We start from the raw sequence: 15,016 nt of genomic DNA on the forward strand, positions 1-15,016 counted from the left end.
GTTTGCCTCTTATTTAAAAAAAAAAATGAGGTTTTGTTGTTACAAGACACATATCTATAAAGACTGTCGATTACAAAAAGCTTTTCAAAATTACAATCATTAACATACATACACTTCACCACATTCACATGTATCTACATACATTATTCAAATAAATTATGAGATCAAATAATCTAGTACTCGTTCTAGGTTCAAACCTGTATAATTATGTAGATTAAACAAAGTTGACACTTTTTATTTCATTATTTATCGTTAACTACAATTCTTTTATCATATTGTTAATTATATTTTTGTATATAATTAACTTTTTATTGAGTGCAAAAACAATCCCTTGCGTGTCCGTGATATAATCCAAACTTCATTGTCTAATTAACAATATCTAATTATATCCCTCTCAATATCTGCAACACTTGGACCTCGGCCATGTTTTGAAAGACCCTCAGATACTCGTATCGCCACAGTTGGAGTGGACCCTCGAATAAGGGCCTCTTATAAACCTTGGAGTCAGTGATTTCGGAGTAGTGGGGTCACAGCGACCGCGACCTTGCTGTCCAAGGGTTTGTCTTGTCAGCAGTGTATTGGTGCCAGAGAAAAATACCAATAAGGTCTTTTTTTTCTCTTAAATGCTTTTTGTTTTGTGGGATAAATGGGTCTTATAACTAGCAGCATTAGGAGACTAATGATAATTAGCAATTTCTCAATGTACCTTTTTATCCCAGAACATCTTAGTTTTTTTGGAATTTCGAATTAAGATTTGTGCGTAATTTCTATTTGATACTTATTTAGTGACTGTGCTTATCTTATAGGCAATTTAAAATCTACTTGGGTTGGATTTCAATTTCTGAAGAATGAATACAAACTTTGTTTATAAATAGACATTTTGTCATGAATTACATGGACATATATAAATACTCACAGTTTCTGATTCTAAAGATCTCTGAATCACACACTGTTGGCAATCAAATCTTAAATATTCTTCCTTTCTCAGAAAAATGAGCTCACTCTTACAACACTAGTGTCCCCTCCAGGCTTCGCTCAGATAATTATTTTAGAATTTCCTGTTAATTATTTTATTCACACCTTAGTTCTCGATCATAGCAGACCTTTTTTGCTCTCTTTATATTCATTTTACAACTTATTACAGTAATTTGCGGACATACATTTCGAAGATACATTGTTTTCCTTTCTTTCAGCTAGTCGCTGTAACTGGCACCACGCCTTTATGTAGGCTCCTATCGCTACCGCCGGCAGTGTCACCATACCCCACGTCCTCGAATATCCCGAGCTACTTGATCATGCCCCACAACACTGCCATTTATTCGGCGGCCTATATTTTTAATGATCTTGTTTATTTTCGTTTTGGTCATATTTACTCAAGTATTTATAGGAAAATCGACTCTTTGTTTGTGTCTCATGGGAAAATGAGTGTGCGTGCTTGTGTTCGCGGAAGGGGATTTTGTTTTTATGGTGTTTTTGTACGAGTAGAGGGTGTATTGAAAGTTGTGTTGTGGCTTGTTTCGTGATGCTTATAAACAAGTTTATCGAGGAAAATAGATTTTATTTTTATATATCTTCTTTTCTCTTTGTACTCTAAAATTGTTATGTAGTAAGATCAATTTTCTAAACTATCAAACATAAAAACTATTCAAAGAAAACTATTCGGAGATCTGACAGTCTTAAGAGTTAAACTAAGAACTTTAGTTTAGTTGTATACAATTCTTACTTATTATTTTATACATATTATTACTTTCCTATCAGCATATGGATAGGACATAGTACACATATTATTGAAATTTATTAATCGAAGATATTAAAACAGCCTTAACTCAAAACCTTCGCCTTTTACAAATATTCTAATATCTTTTGAAAAATCCTATCAGATACAACTAATATAACATTATTCGACCACAATATGCAGTGATATTTATCCCCTCTAAGTGACTTTTCCTTCTACATCCGAGTATACACACAGAATACGAAATCTAACATTTCCATATCACGTATCGAAAACAACTCTCTTACCGAAGATATATTATGTTGATAATCAAAAGTAATCTTTCAGTATATACGAACAAAGTTGATATTTACTTGCAGAAATTTCTATGATACGTACCATTATGTTGACTGTAGTTTTCTGCTAATATCTTATTGTAATTTACCTATCTTAGAGATTTAAATTTGTATTTGATAATACAAAATAATCTTTTGATTGGCGTTCCATTATCACTGCCTGAATGTATGTATGTGCTAATATACTGAAAGGCGTGAAATGTATGTATGTGCTAATATACTATAAGAACATATACATTTAATTACTTTTTGTATCTTTTTTTGTTTTTAAACACAAAGTTTAAATGTCATGTATAATTCTTTGTATAAGAAAAAGGACTGAAATATTTGATTCGATACATAAACCTGAAATTCCGACTACGATAACAGAAACCTTATTTTCAAGAAAAGCATTTCGTAAAATCAGAGCACTATACCAAGTGTTCCAAAACGCTGTACAGAATATACAGTAGCGATAGAACAACAACGATGTACACCTGCACTCGTTACATAGCTGGCTGAACGTGAGCGGAGCGGTTGTCGACCCTAACTGCGCGCGTAATGGAGCGCGCGCGTGTCTGAGTTTCATTGCGGAAGTGGTACGCGCGCTCGGTTACTGTGCGAGCTTTTTCAAAGAAAATTTATGAAAATCTTTTAGTTGGTATTATTTGGAGTTTTATTATTTTACTTATTCTTTAAAAGACTATTTAAATAGAACTATAAAGCAGTTTTCGTAAATAATTCTATATTAATTTCAAACTGCTTTTATCCCAAAGAATAATATCTTTGGCATACATTATCTCGTAAATCGAAACCCACTATACGTAACTATCTGACTAATATCAATCGAATGCTCCTAATATGAAAGCCATGTCATTATAATGTATAATAAACAAAGCATAATTCCCGTCAATATTTACCCCATGACATAAGTGTGTAGACTAGAGAGTAGAGAGTAAAGTGGCACCGTCGTGTAGCGCACGGGGTGTCGCGGCGATGCGAGCGTCTGCCGCAAGTAGGTCAACGACGTCGCCGGCGCGGCGCGACAACATCGATCCATACACCGCGCATGCGCCACCAACAACAAACAAACACCAACCTTATACACCTCACAACAAGACTCACATTCCAACCCAAATACTTTACCGCATGCCAACTACCAACTTACACCGCAAAATTATCATAACCCCTTCTTACATGGACTTAGAATTCATTTTCCTTTAACACTTCCGAGGTTATATTTTGGTAATGTTCTGCTGCGGTCGTTTGGGTCGTATTACAACGGTGTAAGGTTGAAAATTGATGGTTTGTGGGAGATGCTGTTACGGAATTATTAAATGACCAGTCGATGTAGTTTGTGCAGATAATTGTATAAAAGTGTACTCGCTTGTAGGGCCTGGTACCACGAGCCGTGTGTTTGTGTGTGTAGCTCGATACATGCTATTGTATATTTATAAAGGGAAATTTACACGAACACACGGGTGTATTGAACGGAAAATTGTAAACATACGTTCATTGTAAACTAAAATGTTTAGGTTTGTCGAACGATGTATTGGAACAGTACCTACCTTAACATTAAAAAGTTAAAAGTTTTCTGTAATATTTATAAAACACGTATATTATTTATACGTTGCGTGATCCTTAATCCTTTACAGGCTTTGATTACAAAATTCATGATGATAAGGTTTATAGACTGAATTGCATTTATGACAATGTAGGTATCTAAGATAATGCAATATTGCTCTTAAAAGCTACAACTGCACAATCATAGTTACTAACGTGTTATCAGATAGCTATATTTAGTACTGAAACTAATGTATAACACATACGCTACTCGATATAGAAACATATTTATATTTTTGATGACTACGAAAAAATAAATAAATGTTTTTGAAAATCCGTATCTACCTAATATTTGGCATTTTGATAGTATAATCAATTTCTTCAACGTTGTTTAACATTTAACATTTTTTTTCCTTTACAACTGAAACTTTCCCTTCCTACACTTCAGTCAATTGCCCGATGCCCACGTAGTCTCGGTTCTACGCCACTTCGCCACTACGCCACTGCGCCATTGCTACGAGCGCTACGAGTGCTACGACCTCTACGCAATCGCTACGAGCGCGTAGCGAATACGTAGGCCGCGCCGCTTGTGGGCGTTTGCGTATTTACATAGAATTATTTTATCACATAAATGTGTATTGTTAGAACGATTGCTTTTTATAGTTCAATTGCTTCAGCTGAGGTTGTTTTCAGTGGGTTTTCTGTCTTTTATGGAAGTGGAAATAATTTTCGTATTTTCTTGTACTGAAACACAAATGTAGTATAAAAAATATTGTAGAATAATGTTCACTAAATAAATTAAATATCTTTCATGATAAATCTTATCCCAAAAAAAATGTTATAAGGAATGCAATAAAAAATCTTTCAGCCATATAAACCAGAAGAGAATCTTCAATGAAAATAAAACCGTTATGGCCATAAACCGTAGTATTAAAACGATAGCTATTACTGACGAGAGCGGTGACTCACCGACTGTATGCGGAACTCACATACCGGCCTTGGGCTCCTCAATACTGGGCCAGAATATTCCTGTACTCATCCACACAGACACACATCATCCTTATTACGTAGGCATAAGATCCATTTTTGCAGTCAAATTACCAGTTGCAGAATATTCCTGTACTCATCCACACAGACACACATCATCCTTATTACGTAGGCATAAGATCCATTTTTGCACTCAAATTACCAGTTGCAGTTCAGCGTACTTAGCTAATAGCGGCGTCAGACGTCTGTCGTTTGACAATAGCGGAATGTTGGTGTCGGTGTTGACACAAGGTCAGGTCAAATTGAACTCTATTATAATTGTAATAGATCAGCTTTTGTCATATTATAAAGGAGCCGCGAAAGGGGAATAGTATTCATTCAGGAACTAGGTCTTGCTCGCGGGTTTGCTTGCATTGATATAGTGTTTTTGTGAATCAGTTTAGTTTTTCCTCTCTTTATATTTATTTTCCAAAAGGATATCCTTGTCATGTTATATGATATTGCAAGTGATGTTAAAAATAGGTGTAGTTTTTCCGAAGCTATACCATATTTTCCAAATAATAAGTACTAAGGGTTGAGTAAATCAAATGCAAAATACCCCATCACTTAGCGTAGAATATAAAGACTTGAATGAAAAGTCTCTCACTATGTGATTTTCTTGGCCTTGTACCAAAATCTTTCTTACCGCCGTACCCAGAGACATGTACTTACGGCGTAGCCTAGTCATTAGTTTTTTTCGATACAAAGTCCCTACTAAGGAATCATTAAATGTCTTTGCGTGCGGCAGTTAGTTAACAAGCAACATGTATCTACCATTGGGTACTAACCTAATCAGAACCAGACGTAGTATCATTTGGTCCCGGAATATTTTAATTGGTACCTTATTGATTACCGTTAAATATGAGTTGGAGGCCAGTAAATTTGACTTCAGTCCCGGTTTATGACATTGCGTGTTGACTGAATTAATGGCTTTCAGGAATATCTAATACTGCGATAATATAATCAATTCTTTGGACCATGTTAGACGAGATATAACTATTCAGATTACTTTTCCGAATGTGTTTGCTATGTCTGAAAGATGATTGATGTTTTGTCTAGCTGAGTACAAAATATAAATCGATATTGAAATAGTGATGACTAATAATAACAATAGCCAAATAGACCTTCTTTTGCCAGTTTTGCATTAAGCAACATATTGGTCGATTAAGTTTCAGCATAATGTTTACATTAAGTTTCAGGAGCTATTTGTAGCTGTTTCATTTTATAAATAGGTATGGTGAGGTCACCATAGCTAGGTTCGTTTAACAGGATTTTACTATAGTATGCCATGTCTTTAGATCTAAGAATTTATTGGGTGTTAGTGTCATCATAAAATATTTTATTTCGGGTTTGCAAATGTATTGGTTAATTGAAGTTCTCCAGCATTTTATAATGTACGCTAATTGGCCTGTTTATATCTCAGGATAGATTTTTTCATCATTAGTGAGACAAGCCAAATAACTTATGTTAACAGATGGAATCTAAAGAAAATATGTTTCCTGAATTATGCTGTCAAAATAGATTCAGTTTCCGGAGATGTGAAATCCAATCTCATCAAATTTGGTCTTAGTAAACAATCCTGCCGTTTCATACTGTGTTTGTCAATATTAACCCAAATGAACAGAGAGTGGATCTCTGAAACGTCAAGCTGTCAGTAATGACTAGTGATCCAACCCTCTCCGTCGACCTGACTTCATAACTCCATTGAGGGCCTCGCATCAACTGTCAACGCTGGAAACAATTGGCCCTCCATTATCTGAGGTGACCCACTTGCTGTAATCCCTAATCTTGCTCCCAACACGGTTCGTCAACCGGAGTAGACCCGTGCGCGCGCATCCATTCACCTAACGGCGGGGGAGAGTCCGCCAATCCGAGGGGGGCTCGAGATTCCGAGCTCGGAGATATTCGGGCTTATTCGCTCGCGACCGTCGCGTTGGACGGTAGTGTGGCAGTCTCGATGTGCTACCACCACGGCCGACCACGACGCGATCCCACTGGTGGTCCGCAGTGGCCACCACCTGCCGCCATGTCGTAACATGATGGGGTACAACAACCAAGGGCACGGGTACAACAAGTTGTTTACACAGGTGCGCGCGCAAGTGTTGTGTTGTTGCCTAACAAAGTGTTGATTTGTGGCTTGTTGATGATAAGGGTCGCCATGTCGTAATGTTTACGTAATGCTGATAATGTTGTTTATTTGTTTACACGCGTCTTCAGCTCTGTTGATTGCCTCCTGAAGGGTAGCAAGCACCGCCGCCCGCCACTCTGTCGGCGGTGACCTATAACTTGCTCGAGGCGGGACCGATGCAGTTCGTTTCTGTGCTGTTTGGGCCCTGCCCTGTTGCGATCGTTGTTAGGAATCCATAGGGAGTGGTATTTCTGTGAAGTAATTGTTATGAAAACACTGCACTCGAGGGTTTTCACTGCACTTCCTAGTAGTGTTTACAAAGCTCATAAAGTTTTGAAAATATGGCCTGGAGTTATGCATAAATTAGTGTGTGATACTAGCCAGCTACTGAGGACAGGTACGTGTGTGTCTGGTCTGTATCTGGTACATCAGACGAGAGTTGTTCTAAGAAATTCCCTCTATTTCCGACTACGTTTACAGTCGCTGTTTTTATTTGTTTGTTCGTCTGACATTAGGTGTAGCGTGGAGTCTATTATAGTTGCACGTGTTACATGTGATACACCTCTACATTGTTTTAACGAAACGATTAGCAACATATTGTTTGTTAGGGCCAGATGTTGTTTGTTTTACTTTGGATATTTCGGATATTTTAGTGATGTTTGTTTAACATTGTAGTTCAAACAATATTAAAACGGTAATTGTGGGTTCCGGACTACAAATAATAATGTACAATTTATAACTAGTACACAAGTTTCAAACACAAAGATGTTGTGGTCTGACGTACAATGTAAAAGCATTCTAAACATACATACATACAGACAGACAGATTGAAAGGTTACTACTTACACCCTATACTGCTGGTTCTCTACTAATAAATTATTAACAAGTACCACTCACCAGTATCTGTTAACTATGCATTATCACGTAATTAGCAGTATGTGTTAACAAAGTCATTAATTATAAAACATAAATTGATAGGTTCTGCTCATACTTGTAGGCAATTTCCTTCCATCGAAGTTACTGTACGAAATTTCGACAATAATCGCTTTTATTTTATGAGTCACTCTTACTAACGTGTTTTTTGATGTTTCATACGTATTTTTAAAACACTCTAATTCGTGGTATATTGTTTTAACATGTCTTGGAAGTAATTGCTCACAGATATTCTAAACAATAGCTTTGTATTAATGTAAGATGGAAATAATAGATTTCTTTGTCATGCAAATGGATCTTTTCATATCTGTGATATGTGCAGTATATTCGTAGATAAACATGTGTGCGAATTTTTCAATTTAAGAGAATGATAGATTTTTGATTCTGTACATTAAGGTCAATGCCCGAATCCGTATTAAGAGCTAAAGCTAAATACATTAAAATATTTCAATAATATTAACTGCGTAATTAATAAGCTCATACTTAATAAATAAATTACCTACAAGTAAATAAATAGGTACATAATGTCACAATAAGTCTTGTGATAACGTGGGTGGTTTAGTTCTTATACCTATATGTATGAAGCCAGCTCTGCCTACACTTAAAGCACTGACATTGTCTTAACTATACCACACACTTTGAAAATTAAAATGCCAAGAAGAATTCTCCATTTTCAATTTAATTAAGCTAACTACTATACATGCTGGCACAACATCAATTCGTATGGAAACTCTATATCAATCCTCCATCTTTATTCGCCACATGTTATCTTAGCTGCCCCAATTGTGACTGTATACTGTACATACCGAACAGGAACTCACACTGAAAGCCATTGGAATCGGTTCAACGGGTTAGAAAGGGTTCACTGACATATAAACTCACAGGTGAATTACAAATATGTGCGCCGTATGTTTCGATATAGGTATCATACATCGATGTTTAAACTGCTATTTCCGCGCAGTCTAAAAATCGCCTGGTAGGTGTAGTGATTGCCTGATCCGGAGCTGCGGACTACCTAGCGGGTTTACCGGGGCTCCGGTTCAAAGCAGGAGAAGGAACGGGGTGGTTTTTAGTCAGTAAGAGTCTGACACTCCCTCCCGCCTCGCCCAAGGCGAGAGAAGTCATTGGATGATTTTCCCCCCTCAAAAAAGGCATAGTGATTATAACATATGGTGTAGAAGAGACTCATAGTCCAGTAGTGGATTGTCATCGACTATTGGTGTTGATACTTTGATAACAGCCGTACTTCAAACATCACTACATAGTATAAAACAAAGTCGCTTTCTCTGTCCCTATGTTCCTATGTGTTTCTACGGAATTTCATGCGGATTTTTTTTTTAATAGGTAGAGTGATTCAACAGAAAGGTCTATATGTATAATACATGCATAATATAACACCATTGCACCCATGCAAAGTTGTTCGATATTCGTGAAATATATGTAATTAGCGTAATTCTTTAAACGTAGACCAAATAGAAAACATATTGTGTCTCGCGTAGATCTGCGTTCTGACATATAACAGGTTAAACAAGAAACAGTACACATATGTTAAACACAACCTTGTTAAGATGCAGACACTAAAGCTTGATTAATCTTCAACACTGATAAAGGTGATTAATTTATCACATCATGGTTCTTATCTATCATAATCTATTATCTTACGTTAGGTCGTAGTCAATGGAATATTTATGCATTATCTATTTTAGATAATTTTGTAAAACATTCTGTTATAAACCAGGTTCCAGCTCGCTTCCTATTAGGTGTAGTCATTATTCTTTTGTGGCATGTGACTCACAGGAGTTCTGGTTAGAATTTAATGTATACCAGAAAATAATAAATTATTGTACGAATTTATTGTTAACAATATTTATATTCATATAGTCTGCTTGTTTTAAAACTAAATTAAAAATAATAAAAATAAATTTTGCTGTTTCGATTAATGTACGGAGTAACTCTTTGTGTGATCCACAAATTGCTGTTTCGGATCTGGGTGTCATGTGTATGTGAACTTGTATGTTTGTCGAAGACGAAGAAAATCTAGTATTTTCTTCTGTCTTCTGTCTTTCTACGGGGCAACGTTTAAAAAAATCAAAAGTCAAAGTGTATAACACAAACCACATTAACAACCCATGGTAGTCCCTTCCTGGACTGTGGGCCTACGAGCCTTATAAATAACAGGATTGCCTATAATATTCACTCTTATGTAGTTAGCGAGTTGAAGATATCAGTTTAAAAGATTTTGCATAACCTCCGGAGATGTCGACAACGCACTTATAACTTGGTGTAGCGACTGGTCACTTACCTTCACGTAATCTGTCAGCTCATTTGCCCATATATAAAGATAGTTTTCTCCTACTAGAATATTAAACCTGTATAACTTTAGAGGGCTAACACGCATGATTATGTAAAAAGTGATAAACGTTGCGTGTCCAGGGGATTCACTAGTCGTATCGTTCGATAACAACAGCTGTTGATTATAATGAAAGCCTGTGACGTCTGTCCGTGATGTATAAACCTTTATCGTTATTGTGATCACTGAAATTATACTGACGATTATATTCTATTAGAGAGCACACAGGTTTATGTAATATGTAATGGTATAATATGTATATAAAGAAACTTCCTTGTTGTCTTGTCGCTTACTGAATGCTGATATACCACCATATCAAGAGCATATAAATGGTTCACTGCTAACTAAAGGCCTCTTCTCACACGGAGAAGGTTTGAGCACTAATCACCACGCTTGCTCAATACGGGTACCGGGTTATCGGTTGATAAACCATACCTTTAACTTAATACTTGAACAGGACAATGTACTAGTAACTATAACCAAATATGAAATGAGAATGTTCTCTTTTTTAAAACTCATTTTAAATTTTAAGCGAAAGATTTTTAATTGTTCTTACAGGTCATTATAAGAATTAAAACCCGATTTCTCAGTATGTATTTAAATTCATTGATACCATTTCTCCAGAATTCTAAATTTTATTATTCTAGTAGTGGAGTATAAAGTTGGGTAGATTGGCATGTTTCTAAACAAATGACGAACGCGCGGCCAAACGGTTCTAACGTTAAATATTCGTAGTAATTGCTTTGACCACATCGGTTTTACAGTATTAAATGCATTTTTACATTAGTAGTAGGTAGTTTTAATTTTCCCTCTTCTCAAGTGGTAGCGAACGCGACTGTTGAACGCGTAGTCTCAAATTAAATACTCAGCTTGGTCAAAAGGCTCGTGGGATTTTGAACTTTGAAAATCAGTTTGAAATTGTAGCTAATGTTTGAAAATAATTCCATTTACACTAGTTTCTGGTAGGTACCATAGTAAATGATAATAGAAGCTATTGAAATGTTTTACTAATCATGAGATAAGGGCCTTTGCTGTGCTCGCTCTAGGATCACAGCCCTGAGTATGAGTTTGCTTTAAGTTTAAAGTAATAATCCAAAGGGAGATCATAGTCACTAATCTCCGTATCACCCATGAAACTTACGAGACAATTCATCAAAATGGTATAATTATGACATCATGCTTAACAACTTAGCCAGAATACTTTCCCGAAATTATTTTTATTGTCCATTTTATGAGATACGTGTGCCTACTGCCCAGACGTGCGATGAGCATGCCTTTATTGCATTGTCATTAGATAGGCATTAACATCCAAATTGGCACAAACTTCTAACAATTTTATATTGTGCAGTTACTGTTCTCTTTGAGTTACAATCGTGTCTGTCTATTTGTTCGTTTGTTGTTTAAATACCGATCTAAATGTGGATATTGTTATTTTGGATACGTAATCTCTTGTAGTTAGGGTATGATGTAAGCTGTTTAATTGATTTCTGTTATCTGTAGTTTTATAAATTATAGTTTTTCGGTTTTTCTAAAACTTCTCAGTAGTAGCACGGAGTCTGGAATTGTGCCCAGTATATGGCAATAGTCTCACCTCCTATTACATGGGACTTATAACACAACAATGGTGTAAATTGGGTGTACATTGTATAACGGCAATAACGGCAGTGCCGTAATGTGTACCTCTGCCTACCCCTTCGGGGATAAAAGGCGTGACGTTGTATTATAAATTATAGTTTAGGAAACAGTGATTACAGTTCCGTAAGAAAAGAAGGATTCTCCAACCAGGCTGATCATGGTTGGCGGACTTTCTGCCCAACTGTTGTGCCTTGAGACTTTCTATCCATGTGCGATGTAGGCTTTTATGACGTCATCCGTTGATTTGCTCGTCGATCGTCTATGTGCGACCTCTGACATCTGTCACTTGTCATGTGTCGCCACAATGGTTTAAATGAATAGACGACTTGACACTATGAATTCAAGTAAAATTTAATTCATATGTTAATGATTTTTTGTTTTTATATCTCTAAAATTGCATCGCGGCTTCATATTGAAAAATTATTAAATCATTTCTCAAGATAAGCTGGAAATAACTGTCAGTTTCGTTTGTTTATCCGTTCTATGCGTCCACTTGAGTACGATTCGTTTTATAACCAACAGAAATAGATCAATAAAAATACACTACTATTATTGAATGCACGTCATTCGATCATTCAAAACAGCAGACTATTTGATAGACAGTTTTATCTTAGTAACTTTCTTGAAGTGTATAAAAAAGCATCGTTTATTTTTTGTTTGTTTATTTTGCAAATTGTGGACATGTTCCATTTTTCAAATTGCAGCGTTGTCAATATTTTTTTACGTTTGACAGATTCGTAATTCAAAATTAGTTTTGTTTTCTAGAGTTGAGGCTAATCTATCCATTAAAATAATCGACTAAACTAGTACTAGTTATTAACATATATGTAAATCTAGCATAATGCATATTATATTCCTTTCCTCTTATAAGTTTGAACTTAATTTGCTCGTGACAAGAATAAGTTTATTGTAATAGCAATTAATAAATGTACTTACTTGAATGGAGGTCAGTACTCGGTTCGTGGGCTTCATACAAATAAGAAAATATTTCATGGAGTGACTTGGCAAGTCCTTGATTATCTCGTTTTGAGTTCGCTTCCACCCTAACCCATCCCCCTGAACCATTCAGTAAGAATTTCGTGATCCAAGCCAAACACGAAAACTCCGCATAATAAAAAATAACTTACCTACACAAAAACATAGTATCGCTAGCCAAAACGGTGGTTGATAAATAAAAAATCCCCTACTGGCGCTGCCCCAAAAACAAGGGCGTAAAGTATGCACAGTGGGGGTTATCGAGCCAGTAGTGGGTGGTAGGGGGAGGCAATGACGTCACTACTTCGACCCGCCAGACTGCCGCCGAAACGGTCGTGCCAGTGTTGTTCCAGCCTTGATCAATCGCGGCCACAGAGCTAACACTCCTTCCCTGGCTGAATGGGTTAATGCCTTAGTCAGTGAATGAAAGTGCTCGCGGCATATTATGACAGTTCGCTATAAAATGAATTAGTAAATTAATTTGTCGACAAAATTATCGGTCGGTTCGTCTTGTAGTTTGTATCTAAAATGTTTGTAAGTGTGAAGACGATTTTTTTGTTTTATTTAAATATTTTTGGAAGCTTTGCCTAAGGTGAGCGTCGTCTGTAGTATTTTTTAGTTTATATGGTTTGTTTTAGATGCTTTTAGTATTAATTAGTAAAATGCTAGTGGTTGGTAGTTTCATCTCATTTGCTGTAAGACTCACATACATACCTCGAGTATACTTTACAAGTATTTATATCTATATTATTTTAATTTTAATATTTTGTAATTTTCATTTCCGAAAAAAATCTAAAATATTATTTATACTTAGTTTTTTTATTATTTATTTGTATTTATGTTACCTCATTAAATTGGCTATAATCGAATTGGTGAATATATACTTCTAAAAAAAATTACTAATCAAAATTCTAAATTTAAAAATTATTTTTTAAACGAGATGACACTAACATAATACAAATCCACAGTAACAGATAACCGCATGAACTAATTGTTTTATTTTTTAGATTATGTGCCGACATTTCTTTGTGTACAGTCAGCCACACTGCGATATAGTGCTGCGACTATAACGATTTAAATAATTACTCTAAAGTATCGATTCCATAAAGAATAATTATCATTGTCGTCGGTCTAGATGTGACATCTTTTAACATGTGAACTGAAAAACGTATAGAAACTAAAACCATATCTGATTTTTCTACCAATGGTTATAAAATGTGGACGTCGCATGTCGTTTCTTGTCATGAAAATTCATTATCATGAGACATACAATTAAGATAAAACCATAGGGAGTACTTTCCAAATACAACATCGTCAAATTTCTAAAAAGCACATCTAGACCGCAAAAAAGTAGAAAAAACCTACCGTATTTTCCGTCACTGTTTCTTCTCCACCAAAGAAGTAAGGGAGATATTTTTAACCGACTTCCCAAAAAGGAGGAGGTTTTGTAATCGACTTAGAGTAATTATTTAAAATACAATGTGGCATTCTGTACCCTAGCCTCCCAGCATGTCTGTCTGATTTCCGTCTGTCTGTGTCTCGCGTTGCATGCAGTCGGCACTCCTCACCACTGCCCAATGACAAACTACAAGCCCTTGGTAAGACACCCTGTATTTCTTTTTATTTTTTTATATTATTATTATCTGTGTGCTTTGTCACCTGTGTGTTGTCTATGATACTCTGTGTTATTGTTAAAATGTCTTGAAATAATGTGTGATATAAATTTCCATATTAAGTAAAAAAAAAACAAAGTTTTAGTCTATAAGTAATTTCCACGTCATGAAAACTTTAACCATAATGAAACTTATCAATACTGCATTAAAATAACTTATTTCTCACTTTTCATTGCAAATACGTCTATCTACTGATATGTTCAAAGATTCAAGATTCAAATCAAGTGCAACATTACCTCCCTATTGATACAAAATAGGCAGAGTCCAACATGCGAGAAATCGCTAAGACATCGAAAATAATCTTACAACTGATAAAACTGTTTCTTAAAAAAACTACTGATTGAAAAATTGGCATAGCATGAACCCCAAAACATTTCGACCTATCAGCTTACATTCAGCTTGAAACAATAGTACTTAATAACAAGTATTAGGTCACCTAATCTTCCTTCTGTGACTCCTATAGGCCGTGGTAAAAACTGCATGATTGGTGCAAAGCGGTCCTGGGCATGCGCGCGCCGTTCGAGTCTCGTGCCAAAATATTTGCACTACTTATGGATTGTTGGTTCAACTATAAGTGACATTTTTATTTCCAGTTCACTTTTATAACTATGTTTTATAAACTTTGGCTATTAAATTTTAATTAGGCTGCCGCGTTGGTCGTGTATTTGTTACTTCCTACTGAGT

At 35.7% G+C, this 15,016-nt stretch overlaps 1 protein-coding gene across 22 annotated transcripts in view; it reads left to right on the plus strand.

Moving 5' to 3' along the window:
* The window catches only part of LOC118273212 (voltage-dependent L-type calcium channel subunit beta-2), a 161,864-nt gene that overhangs the window by 124,090 nt on the left and 22,758 nt on the right, over nucleotides 1–15,016 (plus strand). For 2 of the 22 annotated variants that reach the window (XM_050702835.1, XM_050703000.1), the window contains exon 1: nucleotides 6,548–6,725. The exons of 16 other annotated variants lie outside the window; for them this stretch is intronic. In XM_050702835.1, coding sequence (XP_050558792.1) covers nucleotides 6,675–6,725 — 51 coding nt within the window. In that variant the 5' untranslated portion in view covers nucleotides 6,548–6,674. Of the gene's footprint in view, nucleotides 1–6,547; nucleotides 6,726–14,159; nucleotides 14,258–15,016 lie in introns of those variants that run through there. 4 more of the 22 variants (XM_050702891.1, XM_050702926.1, XM_050703033.1 and 1 more) reach the window with 4 other exon arrangements.

This window comes from Spodoptera frugiperda, chromosome 1 (assembly GCF_023101765.2).
Source record: "Spodoptera frugiperda isolate SF20-4 chromosome 1, AGI-APGP_CSIRO_Sfru_2.0, whole genome shotgun sequence".
Classification (NCBI taxonomy): domain Eukaryota; kingdom Metazoa; phylum Arthropoda; class Insecta; order Lepidoptera; family Noctuidae; genus Spodoptera; species Spodoptera frugiperda.